Here is a 21,510-nt window from a genome sequence, read left to right as displayed (position 1 = left end):
TTATTATTATTTTGTATTGAATTTACACATCACAGATTATTGTTTGAGCCTCAACACTACTACCATATTGTTTAATTAATTTTAAAGTATTTATTCTCCCTGAAGCGCGATGCCTCCCCCCTCCATTAACACACACTATATTACCAAAAGTATTGGGACACCCGCCTTTACACGCACATGAACTTTAATGACATCCCAGTCTTAGTCCATAGGATTCAATATTGAGTTGGCCCACCCTTTGCAGTTATAACAGCTTCAACTCTTCTAAGAAGGCTGTCCACAAGGTTTAGGATTGTGTCTTTGGGAATGTTTGACTATTCTTCTCTAGCACATTTGTGAGGTCAGGCACTGATGGGGACGAGAAGGCCTGGCTTGCAGTGTGTGCTCTGGTTCATCCCAAAGGTGTTCTATCAGGTTGAGGTGCAGGCCAGTCAAATTCCTCCACCCCAAATTCGTTCATCTGTGTCTTTATGGACCTTGCTTTGTGCACTGGTGCACAGTCATGTTGGAACAGGAAGGGACCATCCTCAAACTGTTCTCAAGAAGTTGGAAGCATGAAATTATCCAAAATGTCTTGGTATGCTAACACCTTAAGAGTTCCCTTCACTGAAACTAAGGGGCCAAGCCCAACCCCTAAAAAAAACCCACACCATAATCCCCCTCAAGCAAATGATTTGGACCAGTGCACAAAGCAAGGTCCAAAAGGAAATGGTTAAGCGAGTTTGAGGTGGAGGAATTTGACTGGCCTGCAAGGGTGGGCCAACTCAATATTGAACCCTACGTTCTAAGACTGGGATGCTATTAAAGTTCATGTGCGTGTAAAGGCAGACGACCAATCCTTTTGGTAATATAGTGTATATTTAGTACAGGGCGCCACGGTTAGGTCCTGGATGGGAGATATATTTTCCCACTATTTGTCGTCCCTTTAAGGGATAGTTCAAGGGACATTCTAGCACTCAGATGTTCTCACCCATGCGCAAGTTGAGGGGTTCTGGAGTAATCTGGTCAGATAGGAAAGTACTGATTTACAATATTCTTTGGATAAGTAAGTCTTTATTTGGGATCTGGAATTTGGAGGCTCAGAGAGATTTTTGGGTGGGAAAGAGCCTCCGAACGAGGGGGCCTTAAGAGGAACAGGTAGCCATTAGTAAGTGTCTGTGAAGTGGAGCAGAAGGACACATTGAGAAGTTCAAGTAGTCGACTGCTTGTGGCTGAGACTCTTTTTCATTGCTGGAAACTTCCTAGGACCCCTGAAGCAAGGGACAGGTATGTGGGCAGTGAGCCAAACATTTGATTTTGTTGTACCAAGAGCATGTCAGGAGCATGTAAGTGCTCCTGTTCCATAATAACTGCTGGTCTCATTCCAACATCCTGCTTTTGACTGTGCTGCAGTCTTCTGTCTGCTTGTCCACCTGCAAAGTGACTGATGTATTTAGTCTCGGGTGGAGACCAAACCTGATTTACGCCAGCCAAGCCACAGTCTCATGTTTGTGATAGTGTTTGTTAGATGCTCAAGCTCCCTGTTTGTCTGCCTTTCTCTGCTGTTTGGATTCCCCTGTTTATGACCTCATATTGGATTTTTGACTATTCTCTGAACTCTGCCTTTTAAATATGGATTGGACCCTGACTATTCTGAACCTTTTCTGCCTTATACCTGGACTGTCATTGAACCACTCTGTCTGTCTGCCTACCGCAAGTACCTGTTTGCTGTGCTCTGTTCAAGTACCTGCTTACTTTGCTCGGTTTGCGCCTGCCCTAGCATGTTGGCCAGGCACCATAGCATTGGATTTATGACCTGGGTGCAACCGAGTACCTGTAGGTCTGCTTGCCTTATGGTAAAGGGGGCAGCTATAGGTGAAGAACACAGAAGCCAGCTACAGGGCCTGACCACCTGCGTTGGGGTAGGCATAACAGAGTATGGAATGTCTGCTTTATTTTTTGCTAAAGGAAACTGTATTTGTTCACTTGTTTTGCAAATTCTGTTACTTTTACAAGTGGCTGGATAGTGATCTCGGGTTCTCCATATATATATATATATATATATATATATATATACCGTATATACACATATATATAAATAAATAAAATGACTATACTGCCTGAACATTACAGGACTGTGAACAATTCCTACACTTTTTAAATATAGTTTTTTATTGGAGTAACTTATATAATGATTTTCTGTTATGTAGGGGAACTACCTCTGTCTTTAGCAGCATGCACAAACCAGATACAGATAGTCCAATACCTTCTTCAGAACCAGTATTCTCCAGCCAACATTGCTGCCCGCGACTCCTTTGGAAACACGGTGCTGCACTCTCTGGTTGACATTGCAGACAACACTGTGGAGAACACAAAGTTTGTCACCAAGATGTATTCAGAAATTTTGGTGCTGGGTGCAGAAATCAAACCTTCCCTGAGACTGGAGGATATTTCCAATAAAAAAGGTCTTACTCCATTAACTTTAGCAGCAAAAACCGGCAAAATTGGGGTAAGTGGTAATGTAGTTGGTTGTGTAATATTTGGCCAGAACATCTTTTTCTACATGCAGTTAGATGTTCCATGTTACTTTCACCTTCTCAGGTATTTGCTTATATCCTTCGGAGAGAAATAAAGAATCCAGAGTGCCGACATCTCTCTAGAAAGTTCACTGAATGGGCCTATGGGCCGGTCCACTCATCCCTGTATGATCTGTCTGGTGTGGACACCATTGAGAACAACTCTGTGCTTGAGATTATTGCCTACAGCAGTGAGACACCGGTAAGTGGTTGTATGTTCAATTTTTATGGGAAGTTTTATGGGAAGTTTTATAAACCCCCCCCCCCCAAAAAAAAATGTAATATATTACAGCTTGCCAATTCCTAAAGTATTTTCTTTTGGTGATCTGGCCAGTAACACACAACCTGCTATATAGAGGAGCAACAGGGTCACTCTTGGACAGCAGCACTGTCTGGATATGTTAATATTAGATAGATTAGCAGATTTAGATAGACATTACATAAGTGACTAACAAATTAAAGCTGAACTCCAGCTAAGCACTTTTTAAGCAGTCACAGCATTTTTTTTCTATTTTGGGATGAAAAGGGAACACAAATGAAAAACAGCTGGCCATTGTAAGCAAATCTGTGAATGTTAAATGGTTTGTCTCAGCCCTCTAACTTCCACCTTTGCTGGACAGCTTGGTTTGTTAAGGGAAGTTGAAAAATATCAGAATAACCGGTAAATAGCTATGTACATGGGGACTCAGAAAAGCAAAACCTGCTTTCTTGATGCTACTGACAGACCATTTCAAAGATGTTATTTTGTATTTTGCCACTGGCACCAATTTGCGTATTTTGAGTATTTTTTATTTTTTTTGGTCCATTTTTTTTGGTCCATTACCATGCATTGGCAGCCTGTTTAAAATGAACATGCTGCCGTAAAATATACAGTATGTAAACCCAAAATATACTTCTAAATATTTTTGGAATTACATATCACTAAAATACAGAATTAACCACTTCCATACCGCTGAACGTCATAAGACATCCTAGGCTTTCAGTGGAGATATCTGAATGATGCCTGCAGCTACAGGCATCATTCAGATATCTTTTTTTCTGCCAGCGGTTCCGTGACCGTAAAAACAATCATAGCAGCTGTTAGGCTTCTTGATTGTTTTTAGAGGCGACAGGAGGGGATGTTCCCCCCCCCCCAGTACTTCTACAGGGAGCCGGAGAAGGAATCTGCCAGCGGAAGAAGAAGTTTACCATAGAGCTGACTGAAGACCAGATGGTCCCCGGTCATCTCTATGACTCTCGGAGGCCAGGCCAGGTTACGACGTCACGTCTGGCCCCGGCAGTTATAAACACTGCCGTGTGTTTCAGTTGGAAAGCCTGAGATCTTCTTTTTTTTTTTTTCCTTTAGCCTTTCCAGCCTAGAGGAGAGATGTGGGGTCTTATAGACCCCACATCCCTCCATAAAGAGGAACTGTCATGCCCTATTCCTATTACAAGGGATTTTTACATTCCTTGTAATAGAAATAAACATGAGCAAAAAAAAAAAAAATAAAAAAATTAAGGGAAAGTGTAAAAGTAAAGAAATGAAATAAAATAAAAGTGAGCAAAACAAAATATAAGAATTAAGGGAAAGTGTAAAAAGAAAAAAAAATGAAATAAAATAAACAATAATTAAAAAAAAAAATTTAGGCAGCCTAAAGCAAATACACACATAGGTCGCATCCGCATATGTAAACGACGATCAAACCACACATTGCGAGGTATCCCCGCGAAAGTTAGCACAAGAGCAATAATTGTAGCACAAAACCTCCTCTGCAACTCTAAACTGGTAACCTGTAAAAAGTTTTTAAAGCGTAGCCTTTAGAGATTTTTAAGTACTGAAGTTTAGCGCCATTCGACGAGTGTGCGCAATTTTAATGTGTGACATGTTAGGTAACTATTTAATCGGCGTAACATTATCTTTCACATTATACAAAAAAATTGGGCTAACTTTACTGTTTTTTTTTTTTTTAATTCATGAAAGTGTTTTCCCAAAAAAAATGGCAGTTAAAAACTTGCTGTGCAAATACCGTGTGACATAAAAAATTGCAATGACTGCCATTTTATTCCCTAGGGTCTCTGCTAAAAATATGTATATAATGTTTGGGGGTTCTGTTTGGGGGTTCTGATTTTTACGTGTAGCAGAGGAATGCTGGAATGTCCCCAGTATGGAAGCGGTTAAAGTGTAAAAAAAATAGCCTGCATCGCTTAGGCGAGGATGACATCATCCTCCTTCCAGCGAGATCTATGGATCTATGGAATGTAGAGCAGCCCACACCTTGCTGAGAAAACGCTCCCAGCACTGTGCTGCAGCATCTTCTTGCAAGACTTGGCTATTATCATTCCCTGGGGTTTTTCGTCAGCAGGATGGATGACATCACTCCCTGCGCTATGGAAGTTGGTGGAAAGAAAAATAACGAATTCAGTGTTTTTCAACCTTTTTTCAGTCACGGCACCCTTTAGAATTGTGCACAATCCTGGGACACACCAGTCTGAGGGATTATTCACACCTGGAGATGCTTCCAAATATTGCATGTTTTACTGGGTGTGAACATATGTGCATTTGCTAGATGCATGGGTGTGTCATTAGGAATGTATGGCAAACGTAGTCTGTGAGGTAGAGTTTAGTGGTCTTAGGTTATAATTCTCCCCCCATATCCCCCCCAGCACAAATCCCCCCCCATCCCCCCTTCGAGTCCATCACCTTCTAAATTCCTCCTCCTAGCACAAATCCCCCCCTCCCAACACAAACACGATTATATCCCCCCTCCAAGCCCAAATTTCCCTTAATTCCTCCTCTTAGCACAAACCCTTCAAATCCCTCCCCCAAGCACAAACCCCCTCCAATTCCCCACTCCTAGCACAAACTCCTTCTACTAGCACAAACCCCTGCTAACAATCCTAAATCCCCACTCCTAGCACAGCCCTCCAATTCTACCCCCCCCTCCCCCTAGCACAACCCCCCATATCTCTCCTATTAGCACAAACTTCCTGCTCCCAAATCCCCACTCCTAGCTAAAACCCACTATCAAAACCCCCCTACTAGCACAAACCCGCTCCCAACCCCCCAGCACAAATCCCCCCTCCTGCTGACTGTACTGCCTGTACAACAGCAATGTAGGAGAAGATAGGGGGCAGTAATCAAATCCTACACTGAGATGTGAGTGTGAACCTGTGTAAACTCCAGTGCACAGTGAGGAGATAGAGAGCACATCCTGCACCTCCTCCCAGCTCTCTCCTCCACTCTCCTGCTATGTGTACTATTGCCAGCAAAACAGAAAGCTATGTGTGCCGCCCAACATGTCCTTAGCAATCCGACATTATCGGATGGTAGAACGTGGGCGGGTGGCCTGGCCTGCACAGCTTTCTGTTTTGCCGGTAATAGTACACACAGCAGCAGGGAGGAGGAGAGAACTGGGAGAAGGTGCAATGTGTGCTCTCTCTCTTCCTCTTTGTGCACCACAGTTTGCACAGGGTCGCACTCAGACTGGGCTGTGGCACCTCAGTTGAAAAACACTGATCTAAAGTCCCCCACCCCACCCCCTTCATGGGTGTTTTTTTTACCCATTTGCACAGCATTTCAGCAAAGGGGAGGGAGAGAACACACTTAAAAAGTGAACCCTTGCATTCAATATTAGTGTATTTGCAATAATGCACCAAATTGGACGCCAGATATATGCAGGAGGCCTAAAGAAAGAAAAATCTGCCAAAAATCAAGTTACCCTTCTAATGGAGCTTTGTCTGCAATGAAATGGGTGACAGAGTGCCCCTCTCAGCAGAAGTTTGCATCAGGTTTCTGCTGCTGTACCCTTAAGCCTTGTGCACATGGATGTTTACAGACTAAACAGTCCTCTAGCAGGAGGCACTTTCCCAAGTCTGGGGAGTCACAGGTGGTGTGTACATCAGACTAAGCTTGAAGTTGCTTGCCCAGTAGCAGCTTTAAGGCAGAAAATAAATTGAAATATGTCTGAAATTGGAAGGCAGGGTACAGTGCTTTCTTAAACAGTTGGGCACGTAGATTATCATATCATACACAATGATATTGTCCATTATATCTTCTTCAGAATCGACATGACATGCTTCTAGTGGAGCCTCTCAACAGACTCTTACAAGATAAGTGGGATCGCTTTGTCAAACGTGTATTCTACTGTAACTTCATGATGTACGTGGCATATGTCATCATCTTCACCATTGCTGCCTACTATAGACCAGTGCAAGGAAATGTAAGTCCATTTTCAATATATTACTTGTTATATTATTATTAATAATAATAATAATAATAATAATAATAATAATAATCAATACTGGTGATTTTTTTAATACTAAAAGCCATTTTATTTCTGTTCCTTAGCCCCCATTTCCAGTGGATAGCACTCTTCGTACCATAGGTGAAATGATCACTGTTTTAGGAGGATTCTATTTATTTTTTAGAGGGGTAAGTCATCATACCTAAATAATTTACAAATCATAAACAAGTTGTAAGTACAATATTGGACCTAAACAGTAGATCCCAATGATTACCCACATTGGATCTTAGTTTTTTAAATAAAACTGTGCGAATGAACAATAGTTGTAGGCAGTAACTCATAGTAACCAATAAGATTTCCTCTTTCATCAGTTTATTACATTCAGATCAGTGATAAATAATACCTGACTGGATGGGTAACTATGCTTATCACGTTTTTCTATGCCTTGTTAAATATTCCCTACTGCATAAAATTCCCTATTGCATTAAAATTAGTAAATCTTTCATCTGGGTCTGCTCCTGTAAAGCTCACTATACAAGTCCTAGAATCCTAGAATCCACCTAACTATCCCAAAAAATTGTATCCAACAAATCAGGCCCTTGCTCTACATAACTGGTAGTTGATCTATAGAAGATGCTGCATTTAGATTGTAACATGTCTGCTGATTTGGTACTATGGTATTAGACATAGTCTTTTGTATTCATTTGCACATTTATGTTTTAGGAGTATTTGCATATTTTGTTAAAATCATATGGAAATAGTATTGGGATTTATAGGTTGTGAATAGAGCACCGTGTGTGCTAATTTTTACTGCATTTACATTATTTACGATTAAATATTATGAGTGCAAAAAATGCATTTAGTACAATTTCTTTTAATCTTTAGATGTACAGGCTTTAGATATACTTTAAAGTGGTTTTAAAGGCAGAAAGTGTTTTTTATTTTAATGCAATCTCTGCATTAAGGGAAAAAACTTTCTGTGATCAGCTCTACCCCCTGACCCTTCTAAATAGTTAACCGAGCTCGATCCTGATCCAGTGCTGTGCCCAAGAGCAGTAACGTTGCTCCCTCTCTCTCTCCTCACAATACTAAGTGTAGCAGTGGGAGCTGTTGGCTCATGCAAATGTCCATCAAATCCTGTGTGGGGGTTGGGCCGAACCATACTATGTGTGTCAATAGACGCCTATATCCTGGTTCAGGAATGATAGCGGCTTGCTATGGGTGGGAGAACTCAGAATGGAGGAGGAGCCAGGAGCATTGGGGGGGGGGGCTAGAAGAGGAGGTACAGGGTTGCTCTGTGCAAAACCATTGAACAGAGCAGGTAATAGAACATGTTTAATATTAATAAAATAAATGTGCCTTATGTCTTATAAACTTTGAGGAGGTATTAACACCAAAGTTCCAAGTTTTGCCTGACTGCTTTAACCATTACCATTACAAAGTCAAATGATGGCGTTATACTTCCCTGATGGTATCTTTAGATTGTTCAATAAATCTACAGTTGTGGAATTTAGCTTAGAGAGTGTCACCTTTAGTATGACCTTGAAGCCTCTAGGCGATTCAAGTCACTTCAAGTTAAAACTTTAGTTTTTAAAGTCAGGGATATCATCTTGATTTCTCAAATCTAAGAATGTTTTAAAAAAGTGAAACTTGTAAATTACCATTTTTGTTTTTGGCTTACTCAGATCCAGTACTTTTTGCAGAGACGTCCAACTTTGAAGGCATTAATGACTGACAGCCACAGTGAAGTCTTGTTGTATGTAATACATTTTATCCAATATTTATTTATTTTTTTACGTGCATTTTTTTAAAGTGCAGCAACCCAATTAACAACCCTAACTGGCTATATACAAATGGAGGGAGCACACCTTAGCAGGTTAAGGTCAGGACAGAGACAGGAAACAAGGGTAGCAGGGAGCAAGGAGCAGGGAGCAGGGTGCAGGGAGCTGGTCTCAAGAGGTAATAGGATCAAGACCAGGCAGTGACAAGGCTCACAGGAAAACACTGAAGCACTGAACTTCAATCAAGGACAGCGTTATCTACCTTCCAGCAGCCCACATCAGATGCAGCCTAATTACTCAGACATCCCAGCTGCTAGAAGACACCTGCTGGTGGCCACCAAAACTGCTTTCTTCTACCCCAGGGACAGTGCCACCAGCAGGCGACTCAGATAAGGACACAAGTCCTGACACTGCATTCAACCATCAGCATAGTTACAAACAACGTAAAGAATGTGTCCACCTGGATTGGACACCTTAAACACTGGTCTTGTGGTTTCTGTGGAAAGGTCTCAAGTTAGAGGTATTTCCCTTCACTTCTATCCTGATGACATTAGGGAGTGAGAGGAAATTTCTGACAGCAACAAAGACAGAAATAAAAAAGCTATTTTTTAAAAAATAGAATATGAGAAGGCCAGAACCTTTGTCAATTTTCTATTGCTTTCTTTGTCTGGTAAAACCAGGACCGTAAGTGGGGGGAAATTTCTGGAAAGCAGTAAAACCTCACAGGAATGCAACTCCTTTTCCACTCTATCCAGGTTTAGATATTTTTATCTGGGCATACACTTTAGAGAAAGAATATACTTTACTTTTTTTTTTTTTTAAATGGTCAGCCTAATAAAAGGTCAGTGCCATCATGCCATAAGAATTGATTTGCAGTGTGTTAATTATCTAGTTTAGTTACAAGAATGTGCTATTCAAATCTGAATCCAAAATGTTCCTTTGTTGAATTGCAAAATCTGATTCTGTCTGTTCTTCCCAAAATTTAAACAATATGTTTGGCTGTGATTTAGGCTCGGTTCACACTGGAGCGGCACGACTCCTTACTACTTCGGGGGCGACTTGTGCATTCCCATGCACCACGACTTCAGAGCGACTTGCAGGGACTTCACATAATGGAAGTCTATGCAAGTCGCTCCGAGGTCCCCCCGAAGTAGTACAGGACCCTTTTTCTAAGTCGGAGCGACTTGTGTCGCTCCTGTTACAACAGGTCCTTTAGCAGTCAATGGACCGCGAGGGAGCGCGACTTGTCAGGCTGACAAGTCGCCTGACAAGTCACGCTCGTGTGAATGGGGTCTTAGTGTTGTAAGCCACACTTTTATGTGTCTTGCTGATGTTGCCGCTATATAAATCCTGTATAATAATATTAATAATAATTCTAAATCAGTTATCCACTTGAGGCAAATGTACCTCTCTATACTTTTTGTTGATACCGTTCTGATGGTGTCAATACATTTATAAACTTCCAAAACTTCTGCAATTTCAGCTGTAGCACCCTCCTAGGTAGGTGCTAGAGAGTGCATAGTTTTTGGGTTTCCCTGCTTAACAGGGGAACTGTAAGGCAAATTTAGGTACTTTCTGGCTAACAGGGAGCAGTGATCCATTGATAGGGTCTGCTCAGTGTGATCAAATGCTGCTCATGTTGTCTGCCTGTTCCACACTGGTCCAATAGGATGGGGCTTATTGGACAGTGGGAGGAAACCTGACAAACGGGAGCATGGGTATAGATTGGCCATTGGCAGAGGAAAGTGCCTCAAGGCATGCTGGGTGACTGTATTTATACCATAAGAGCATGTGTGCACGGGGTCTTCGGCTGGAGAGTGGGGTCCCGGAGGAAGGGGGGTCACTGCCCCTCCTCTGTACATCCCATAAGGCCTCAGGTGGTCGACCTAAGAACCAGAGTTACAGACGCTGCAACCAAGATGTCCTTCAGAGATGACTGAGAGGGGGATATACCTGGAAGGATCTGTTACTGGTTACTGAGAGTACAGATCTACGTCGCAGAGGGCCATCACCTCAAGCTAGTGAAGTGAGTGAACAGGTGCCAGCTAAAGAGGATACTGGTTAGTGTCCTGATAAGCAGTGTTCATTGAGTCTGCTGCCAGAGCGGGCAAAGTACTTATTCTTCCATACAAATGCAGTATGGTTCAGCAGAGGGTCTGCTAATCAGTTCAACCAAGTGAGGTCAAGTAAGAGTTGTCCTCCTCTGTGCAGTTAAAGTTGGAGTATCCCACCAATCCCTTCTCCTATCCAAGTTCTACCAATAAATACAAAAAAACAAATCCCCTAGACTGGTCATTGGAAAACAAGCAGATGAGTGTGTACCTGGATGAGTGAAAATACCCAAGCAAATGTCTGCAGGATAATCAGAGGTAGACCCAGAGAAATCTATACTCAGCGACCCCTACGGGGGGCAGTGCTACACAGTTATTGTCCTTTTAATAAGCGCATAATCAAATTACCTCTTTATAGGCCAAGTCCACTGGCTTGGGGCTACAAACTCTGAATCTGTGAGCAGAGAGCCAGTCCCAATCTCTGTTTGTCTAAACAAGCAGCCATATTGTGTGTTCATAAATAAGAAGATAATATTATCATAATATCTTTTCATGTTCAACCCATTTTTGTGTGTATCAGTAACAAGGAAATGTCATATAGTGGCTTATGTTTTACTGTGGAGTCCAGAGCTGTATAACAAGACCACTGACCTTGTTACAACAAATTAGCCATTGTTTTAACTTGTTAGATTATTTGCTTAGAGCTCAGTGTTCTCCGTGCAGTATGTTCACCTGATGACTTGGCACCATGCACCAGCGTAATGTACTTCAAATAATTGCAGTACAAAGGAGTTTTTTTCCAGTCTTTTGAAGTGTAAAGAGACAATGACTATCCTAAGCCCTATTTCTGAAGTGCTAACACCCAATGAGGAAACATGGAAAAACAGGAACTACTAGGAAAAACTAGGACTGAACTAACTACAAGAGGGGAGGACAGAGAAAGATACCAAATCACACAAGTGAACTAGTTTAAATGACTCTAAACTACAATTAGATGTCAGCATACTACAGGACAAAAATAATCTGATGCAGTTCAATACAAAACAGGAAAAATGGAACAGAACACTGAGATGTTCAGCTTTTTATTCTGTAACAAGCATATCACCCTACTTGTTAAAACACAACTCCCTGTTTACAGTACTATAAAAAAGGGGCCTAGCATGCTAAAAAAAAAAAAAACGCCCTGGCTGCACTACTCATCCCTATTCTGGTGCTGTCCCTCGATGAGTAACAGCTTACCTTACCAGGTTGAACAACACCCTATTTCATCCAACCCACTTTCTAACAGACCAGGCCATAATGGACATACCTCCTAGGGATGTGTCATGACAGCAGCCTGGGCTCACAGTACTGTGTTGTCCAGGATGGGAAACTGCCCACTGCCACTTCCCCTTGAAAAAGAGGGGAGGACCTGTGATATCAGGGGACCATCCAGAAGACTGCAGAAAGAAAGTGTATATATAATATGTTCATTTCACGTTATAAAGTGGTGGAGGATTCGGTGTTGGAGGGCTTCAGTGGTGGAGGAAGTGCTTTAAATGTAGATCTAAGCAAAATCACTAAAATGTCATTGAAGTAAATTTCAATGTTTTTATTAAAATACTACCTGTGATTCTGTCATAAAAAGTCCTTGTTCTGGAACTTACTTGGTGACAACGTTCCTGTCTCCTAATTGTACTCCTGGGTTGTTATTCTGTCACACATGCTTCTGATGGAGATTACAAGTGACTGTTTTAATACATTTTGAAAAGGCATGGTCCACTGTTGTCACCATAAAGAAACCTACCCTGGGAAATACCATGCCGCCATGGCTAGAGTTCATGCATGATAGGAAGTGGCTGCGAAGAGGCATATAATAAACTTTGTTAAAAAATAAATAAAAATGTAATTTAGTTTAGGTTTACATGTACTTTACAGCTGAAATCCAGCTTGGACAAAAAAGAAAGAGTCCAGCCCCTTGTAAAACTAACAAAGTAGTTCTAGCTGTAATGCTCACTGCAGCTTCAGCATGGTCCCTTCAGACTCACCCTCTCACCAGTCCAGCAATGCTCATCTTTCTGGTTGAATGAGATCCAGCCCAGGGCGTCAAGACTCTACATCCCTCTGGACTCATAAGAGACTGCTTAAAGTGCAGTGGGATACTCATTAGAGATCATGCCCACAATTAGACTTTAATGAAAGCTACTTATGTTGCAGTGAAGAATGGGTTATGTAGTATATCTTTTTGTTATTTCCAGTTTCATTCAGGCTGTGCTTCTGCTGTTCTCTGCATTTCTCTACTTTCTTGGACGGCATGAATATGTGGCATTCATGGTGATTTGTTTAGCCATGAGCTGGCTCAATATGCTCTACTATACCAGGGGCTTCCAACAAATGGGGATCTATGCTGTGATGATTGAAAAGGTCAGTAAATCCTTGTTCAGTAAACCCAATTTTTCCAAATTTGATGTTTATGATAACACAACTTTGTTTGGTTTGGCTATACTGTTGTTAATATTATTGTAGTTATAAAAGTACCCTAGACATGTACAATACATTTCTGTCTGAATGTAAATTTGGATGAATTCTTCTTTATTTTGGAGATGATATCTAAATCTCTGAATTAAATAGTAATGAATTTTGTTTTAATTTGTGAATTTTGTTTTGTTATTTGTTTTCTAACAAATTCCAAATTTTCAGAATGATTTGAATTCGGTTCGGTCAAAAAAAATGATCGACCAATATGAATTCAGGGTGAAGAATAACTGGTTGTTAAGGAGCGGGCCGGGAAGCCAACTGTTGCATCCCTAACAACCAATGACTAATCAGCTGTCAGCCGGCTTCCCGCTGAGAGATGAAATTTAAACAAAAAAAAATGCTGGCAATAAAACATTTAGAAAAATAAGTGTGTGGGTTCTCGCCGTAGAGTCCCCTCAAAATCAATACCAGACCCTTATTCAATCATGCAGACCAGGAAAGGGGGGGGTAAGCGAGCGCCCCCCCCCCTTAAACCATACCACGCCATATGCCCTCAACAAGATTCCCTGCCTCACCATGTGAATAATGGTTACAGGGGCCTGCGGCTGTGTGACAGGCAGCGTGATTGACGATGGATCTACATTAATTTTGATTTGTTAATAAAGGAATTGTCAAAAACTCGGGTTGTGCCTTTATTCACTTTTTACACTTTTTTTGGTGAATGGGTAGAGACCCCACACTCATTCACATGGGGGGGCGGGATCTGGGGCCCCTTTGTTAATGGGGGCTTCCAGATTTCGATAAGCCCCCTGCCCTCAGACCCACACAGACACAGTCCACAACCTCCCTGCTCCGAAGCACCTCCCCACCAGGCATGAGGCCTGGTATGGTTCAGGGGGGTGGGAAGCTCGCTTGTCCTCCCCCTTTCCTGGCCTGCTGGGCTGTATGCTTGGAAAAGTGTCTGGTATGGTTTGGGGGGGGACCCCACGCTGTTTTTTTCCCCTGAATTTTATATTGCCGGCATTCTTTTGTTTACCTTTCAGCTCTCAGCGGGTAAACCCGATGATAGCTGACGAGTCATCGGTTGCTAAGGACGCGCTGGCTGGCTTCCCAACCCGATCCTTAACAACTAGTTATTCTTAACACAGAATTCAAATTGGTCAATAATTTTTTAACCAATCCGAATTTAAATTGTTCCAAAAATTTGGAATTAGTTAGGAAATTTATTAACAAAGCAAAATTAAACAAAACAAAAATAAACGAATATTGAAACGAAGCAACAAAACAAAATTAGTAACATAACCAATCACGAGATCAACAAGATTTTTCTGTTCTCTGCGTGTTTAAAGTACCCCCTAAAATTCTAGCAGCCTTTGTCAGTATAAATCAAAGATGGTATCTCTCCGTATAGGAGACTACAGAAACCACTTACTGTCAGTTTGCAAATTTTTTATTAGTTTCCCATACTTTATAAATTAACACATTTAGCAAACTATTTCAAATCTGTTTAGTTGTAAAGTATAGGATAGTTAGGAATTTTAAGTTAAATTCAATTATACACAAGTCTGTTCTACTGTCTTGATGGAGAATGTGAGCCACAATAGAGATTTGTCGCATTTTTTTAACTCTGATTGGATTCATACGCATGACCCATGTGACACTGTACCCTGTTTAAACTAACGTTTAACAAGTAAGAGCTGCTATGCTACATCAGACCATTGCTTTGTATAATAGACTGTCAAGATATAGAGAAAGATTCATTTTATGTATGTAATATGTAAGAGGCTCCTGTATGATACTCTAATGTTAATGGGTATCTAAAACCAAGAACAAAAGTGTAATATTTTACAGCTTACCAGTCCTATGGGGTGAGGGCTGTATTGTTTTTTTGTTTCAGGCTCCCCCCCCCCTCCTTTTTAACCCAGTGATCTTGCTAGTAACACACGTCGGTCCTACAATGGCAATAGTCCCCAATTGTACTATAAATTGTACTATATCTATGGAGGAGTAGGAATGTCACCCTTGGCTACTTACTTGATTTAGAAAATCTACCCTTTCGTCATCTCCATAACACAGAGGAAGGTGTTCTTTAGGTCACAGAAGATAACTGGATAGTGGGGAAGCTAACAAAATTGTTTGGGATTTCAGTGCCCAGGAAGTTACGAGTATATTAAATATCTCCCAGAATCAACAGATATTTTTTTATATTTGCAGAAAATGTACTTCACCACATCTAACGGCTAGTTAGGTGCAAATATTCTTGGGTTTACAGTAAACCCCCCTCCATTGCGGGGGTTACGTTCTGGACCCAGCCGCGAAAAGTGAAAATCCGCGAAATAGAAAAACCCTATTAAAATGCATTGTAGGCATGTTTATTTTACTGTCACTGTACGAGTAAAAGCATTTTAAGGTCTTCAAACACACTTTTAAAACAATAGAAACTAATTTAAACACGTAAAAGATACTGAGAGACATAGCAAGAGCTATGGAAAACACAAAAATATTTCATTTTTAATGATTTATAACATTACAAAAAAAAACCGCAATATGCCGGGACTGCAAAAACTGAACCGCGATGGAGTGGGGGTTTACTGTATATACAAATAAAAGATTACTTCCCGGTTACGGAAGACTGATGGAATCTACTTTCTTGTAGAACAGACTTTTGACAGCTGCCATGTTGTAGTTCAGTCTATATGAGCAAAAAGAAGCCTTTCTCTGCAAGCTATGCATTCTAAGAAACCAAGCCAGATTCACTACATAAACTATTCACTGAAATCTATTCTAAGTCATAATGGATATATCGGAAATCAAAATAATGAAAAAATAGCTTTTCATAGTAAAATGTATATATTCATTTTATATATATATATATATATATATATATATATAGTATATAATAATTTTTTCCAAAGTTAGAAGATATGCATGTGCAAATAAAAACTACATAAAGTTTTGTTGTTCTTTGTTAACTTGGGGTTTTAACTAAATGGTTATGTACCTCTGCCCAAGAGTACAAACTTAGGGTCACTTAAAACTATTTTACTATTAGTAGGAAGTTGTAATAAATAAATTTTATTTTCTGCCTTGCAGATGATCGTAAGAGATATGCTTCGCTTCATGTTTGTCTACATTCTGTTCCTTATTGGATTTGCTGCAGGTAATGGATGGTACGATTTCTAATAGTGTGATCTTTTTTCCTGTTCCTCACTTAGGTTTTGTCATTTTCTGTGTTGCACTTCACCCTTCAAGTAAAGCAAAAATGTAACAAATCTGCGCTAGGAATTCCAGTAATTACACAATGAGTGCTTTCTTATCCTTAGAATCCAAAATGACAGACTCACTTGCAGTATTCCAGGTCAATACATAAATATGACAAAGCTTGAAAGCAAAAGGAGACAGGAAAGAGCATTATTTGGTGCAGCAATATTAAAAAATAAATGTGCATTCGCACTCCCATGTGTCCAACAGATAAGGTTCTTTTTAAATGGTAACACCAGAGGGAGAATTACCTATCACCATGATCAACAGGGTATATAGATGTTAGAACAGTCCTCCACCTCCAGACTGCTGTCAGACCAGGCAAGATGGCATACACTGGGCATCTGTCAGAAACTCTATAACAGTGACTGGAGCCCAGCTATTTCATCTACCCACTAAATTCCTCTCGGCCACCAGAGTGTTTACAGCTGTAACCACAGTAATGAGCTTTGGGAGTAAGTTCCCATTTGTTAAACCTGTTAGCCTCCAAACTTTTAGTGGTATATATGCCAAAAACATATGCCCTTTCTGTTAACCTATTGCATCCAGGTACACTTAAAAGTGCTCCAAAGATTATATACATTTATAGATACAGATACATAATAATTAATATATAATATTAGAAAATAGAACTACACTATGGTGATTTTCTTGTGGATACATATACGTACAAACCACCATCAAAGAAAAAATCTTAGCATTGGTGGTATGAAAGAAATTGCCTATTTTTAGCAAACCTATCTAATGATCTCTGAATTATATGCATAACTAAAATAAGTAAAAATGTGTATAGTGATATACTATATATATATATATATATATATATATATATATATATATATATAGTAGCTTTAATATATATATATATATATATATATATATATATATATTTATCCAAATACAATTAATTTCACATCATATACTAGTATTTCAATGATCAATCCTAGGGCAAAATGAGTTTACTGAGGAGGAATAATGTGACTTGTATAAGGGGATAATGATTCTGGCTCTGATAGTAACACTATTAGTAGCAGCCTGTAGATGTCAGCAGAAGACTGTCTGCAATCCCTTAGTTGATCATTTTTAATAATTGATAATGTTTAAATACATTTGGATTGCTACAGAAATATGCTGATCTCGGTATCTCCTCATTTGAGCCTTTGGAGGCCATACTTTTGAGAACAATAATTCAGGATGTTGCTCTTTGTCAAAGTTTAGAAAAATTTTCTGACTTAGTTAAGTGCATAGACATCACCTCAATCCCAAACAAGGTGAGGCCTCTTATATCCCTAATATGGTGTGATAAAAAATATGGGGGTAAACTGTGGTCTAAGCTTCCTTGTTTGATAAAGCTCCTGTGTTCGCCAACACTGGCATGCATAGTCCTAATAATATGTCCAACATAATACCGATCACATGGACATCGTAGACCTTACCATATTACTTTCTGAGTAGCACAATTATTGAACTGCTGTATCTTGTAGTGATCATAAAAAATAATTGGATTCATAATTAAACCAAAGCTGAATAACAAGCCATGGGTTACTTGCATAGCAGACAAAGGCGGCAGTATAGTCATCCAGGACATGAAGGATTACCCTGTAGAAGCCCACAGGCTGCTCCCCACCTCCACAAGTGTTGAGGAAAGATCCCTTCCTTCTCTTCAAACCTATAATAGCTAATCTAATTGAAAGAGCATATCATACAGGGATTGCATATAAAACTGAGTGCGTTTTTATTGATCACTACCACTACATTATGTTTTTATTGATCACTATACACTACATTACCAAGGTCTATAAAATCCCACTCATTGCAAATATGAATGGCCTCATCAACAGATTATCTCAGTATATTGACTTCTTTTTGCAACCTGTGGTGACTTCAGTACCAATCTACATTATAGTGGTAATAACCTCTCAATTTAAAGGTTGCCCTACATGTAAGCTTATAATAAGTGATACATATAGGTACCTTGGAAATGTCCTAAACTTGCACCATTTAGTAGATATTCACATTGGCTCCAGCAGATGACGCCACCGGGGCATGTGCAGCATTAATGGCACACTGTGAGTGTGCTGTGATTGTGAAGCTCCGTGCCGCCATGATGATTCCTGTGCATATGGGTGGGAGTGACGTTATCACAGCCGGGCCATTAAAGTGCAAACTGAGAAGGAAACGCTGGAGGGCTCCATTTCACAGGTAAGTCATAATATGCTAGTATGAGGTGCATACTAGCACAATATGGCATAAACCTGTAGACCCCCTTAAAAAAAAAAAAAAAAAATATTGTATATACTGTAATACCGATTTAAAAACTCCTCCTATATTTTAGATACACTGCAACATTGCTATTTGAAATCAAGTTATATTTGGTTATCACTGTATGTCAGTTCAAGTTATACATCCAAACCTCATAAGACAAGACTCAAAGCATCAATTTATTTTCTTTCCACTAACAATAATATCCCTCCCACACAGTTACTTTTCATTTCCAACTGAAATTGGTTTGCACTTATTATATACAAAAAACTGGCACAGCAAAAGGCGCTAATTTTGCACCATGCTTTGCCAACTTTTTGGTTTTGGGAAAAATACTACATCTGGTTTAAAACCCAATTGCAAAACATTTGATTTATCATGGGAGCTAAAAAGATAAAGTGATTATCATCTGGGATGAGTTGGGTCATTGGAACTTATTTCATCCCTCAATATTTCAATATTACAACAATAATCTACATAATAATATCTTTACATTGTGTATGTGGCTGCTGTTTATTGAAATGTCTGGATTTGGAGTTATCCCCAGATTTGATGGACAATAAAATCTCGAAGAATCACTTAGTGTATGTAAACCCAACATTTTATATTCCCAATATATGCCTGCTATACCATGCACTTGTATGTAAAAGTATCCTGTTTTCTTTGTATTACTTCCTTTTGTGTGAATCCCTGGGTGTTCCTGTCAGTCCTGCTGCTTTCCTATTAAAAACTGACCACACTAGGTTTAAGAAGTCAGCATGGTTATAGCTGTGCTGGGAACTCAGCTGGCTCTCTTCCAATGATCAGACTTATCCTGATATACACCTCTGCACTGCCATTCACTGAGAAATTCAGTGTTCTGCTGTTTCTCCTCCCCCAGCTCCCTATACAGCTAAGAACAGAGGATAACTAATTACTTATATAAAAGGTGAAAAAAGTATTTATAATGTTTGTTTTTTTTATATGTATATATACAAATGATTTGCCTTTCTTTTAAATTTTAAACTGAATAAGTTGTTTTACAAGGTGAGGGTTTACATATACTTTAAGAAGAGAGCTGGCAACTCCTATTTAGAGCAAAGTTGCCCCCATCATAATCGGAAAAGGAATGTCCTCACAGCCAATTTCAAAGGCTAATAAGAAATTGCACAAGAGGGCAGAATTATATTGACCAGAGTAAAATTCCTGGCACCAGCAATTATTATTTAAACGAGGCCAAAACATATTAGAGTATAACTAAAGGCAAAACTTTTATTTTATTTAGGATAAAGAACAAGGGGAAGGGGGGAGGGGGGGTATACCCCTATCAGTTTTCTTTTGATATCTGTTTCCCATTTGGGAAATTTCCTCTTTGCTTGTCACCAGAACTAGTGTCCTCATTGGAAGATTTGCTCTCTTTTCTTTACTTAGGGACATCCCAAACCAACTCAAGCTAAAACTAAAAAGAAAGTTTTGCCTTTAGTTATACTTTAATGTATCATCGTATCTTTCTGTTGCAATATGAATATTGTATCAGCCCAATGGATTGCAGCCAGTAATTTGCTGACATCTGCAGGCTGCTACTAATAGTGTTACAGAGCTAGGGCTGTTCCAACATCTCACCACACTGCTGGCCCCAGGGATAATTCATTCTCCTTCTGGCAGCCCATACATGAGTATGGAGGGTTGAATGAAAAAAGCCAATCTGATTGCCCCATCCACACATTTATGGTGGATGAGGGAATCCTCCATCTAATTTTTTGTACGCTGACAGCGCCATCAGATTACACTTATAACACTGCCTGCTGCTCTGATCGAGCAAGGAAAACCTAACAGGGTGGTTGTACAAAACTTGATCAGTAGAGCACAATAAGTACAAGAGGACAATTAAATATGCAGTTTTAACAGATGAGACAATTTGAAAAAGATATTACTGAATGTATTGTGCTGAGTCTTTCACTCTCATTTACAGTATAAGTATCAGTATTCCTAAATCAAATTCAAGTTAAAAAAAAAAAAAAAAAACAGAGCCCTACCACTGAACTAAGTACATGATAATTTGGGGAACAAGAGTTCAGTAATAGCCCCTATTCATTCGACCTATAGCCAAAGTGACCATGCAGTAGAAAATACTATAATACTTTAGAGAAGGGAGTGCACCGCAGAGCGCACTCCCAGCACAGAGACCGTGGTTTCACCAAGAGCCCTGGGCCCCGTACCAATGAACGGGACCCAAATCGCTATGGTGAGCAGTCACTGTGAAGCCCACCCCTGTGTTTTTATTTCTCTGTGAATGGAGAGAAAAGATGCAATGGAGTTGATTTACTAAAGCTGGACAGTGTAAAATCAGGTGCAGCTCTACAGAGAAGCCAATCAGCTTCCAGGTTTTATTGTGAAAACCTAACTGAACAAGCCGGCTACCATGCACAGCTGCATCAGATTTTAAACTCTCCAGTTTTAGTAAATAAACCCCACTGTATCTTTCTCTTTCCTTGCAGAGAGGAAAAAGAAGTGTGTGTAAAAACAAAACAAATCAATAATATTATTTAAAAAATAAAATAAAAAATAAAGAAAAAATACCTAGATTAAGGTTTGATCTAGGTCAATGCCAGAGTTAGTGTTTGGGTCAAATGTCAAGGGTCAGCGTTAGTATATTTTTCGGCAGCATATATATATATTTTAATTTGCATCAGTGGCAGTTAGTGTCAGTGTGTTTTAGGTAGAACAACAACAAAAAAGCAAAATGCGCACTATTGCTTCTAAGATGTACAAGAGGTACAAACAACAACTGACATACATATATGTGGTATCGCTGCAATCGTCAAGAGCAGGAAAATTTATTACGGACTGTTCTTTGGTGGTAGGTTAAGTTAGTAACAATTTCGGGAATGAGTGGGAGAGAGCAGTGGCGTAGCGTGGGGGGTGCAGAGGGGGGCGCAAC

General features: G+C 39.8%; 1 protein-coding gene across 1 annotated transcript in view; it reads left to right on the top strand.

Moving 5' to 3' along the window:
• Positions 1-21,510, top strand: part of LOC309547984 (transient receptor potential cation channel subfamily V member 1-like) — a 278,758-nt gene that overhangs the window by 232,100 nt on the left and 25,148 nt on the right. The window contains exons 16-22 of the mRNA XM_082247975.1: positions 2,190-2,488; positions 2,581-2,757; positions 6,596-6,754; positions 6,883-6,966; positions 8,464-8,534; positions 12,848-13,013; positions 16,161-16,227. Coding sequence (XP_082104101.1) covers positions 2,190-2,488; positions 2,581-2,757; positions 6,596-6,754; positions 6,883-6,966; positions 8,464-8,534; positions 12,848-13,013; positions 16,161-16,227 — 1,023 coding nt within the window. The remainder of the gene's footprint in view (positions 1-2,189; positions 2,489-2,580; positions 2,758-6,595; positions 6,755-6,882; positions 6,967-8,463; positions 8,535-12,847; positions 13,014-16,160; positions 16,228-21,510) is intronic.

The sequence above is a fragment of the Pelophylax lessonae genome (assembly GCF_965119305.1).
Source record: "Pelophylax lessonae genome assembly, chromosome: 2".
NCBI lineage: Eukaryota > Metazoa > Chordata > Amphibia > Anura > Ranidae > Pelophylax > Pelophylax lessonae.
The sequence above is the reverse complement of the archived record's forward strand: the minus strand, read 5'-3'. Positions and strand labels throughout refer to the sequence as shown.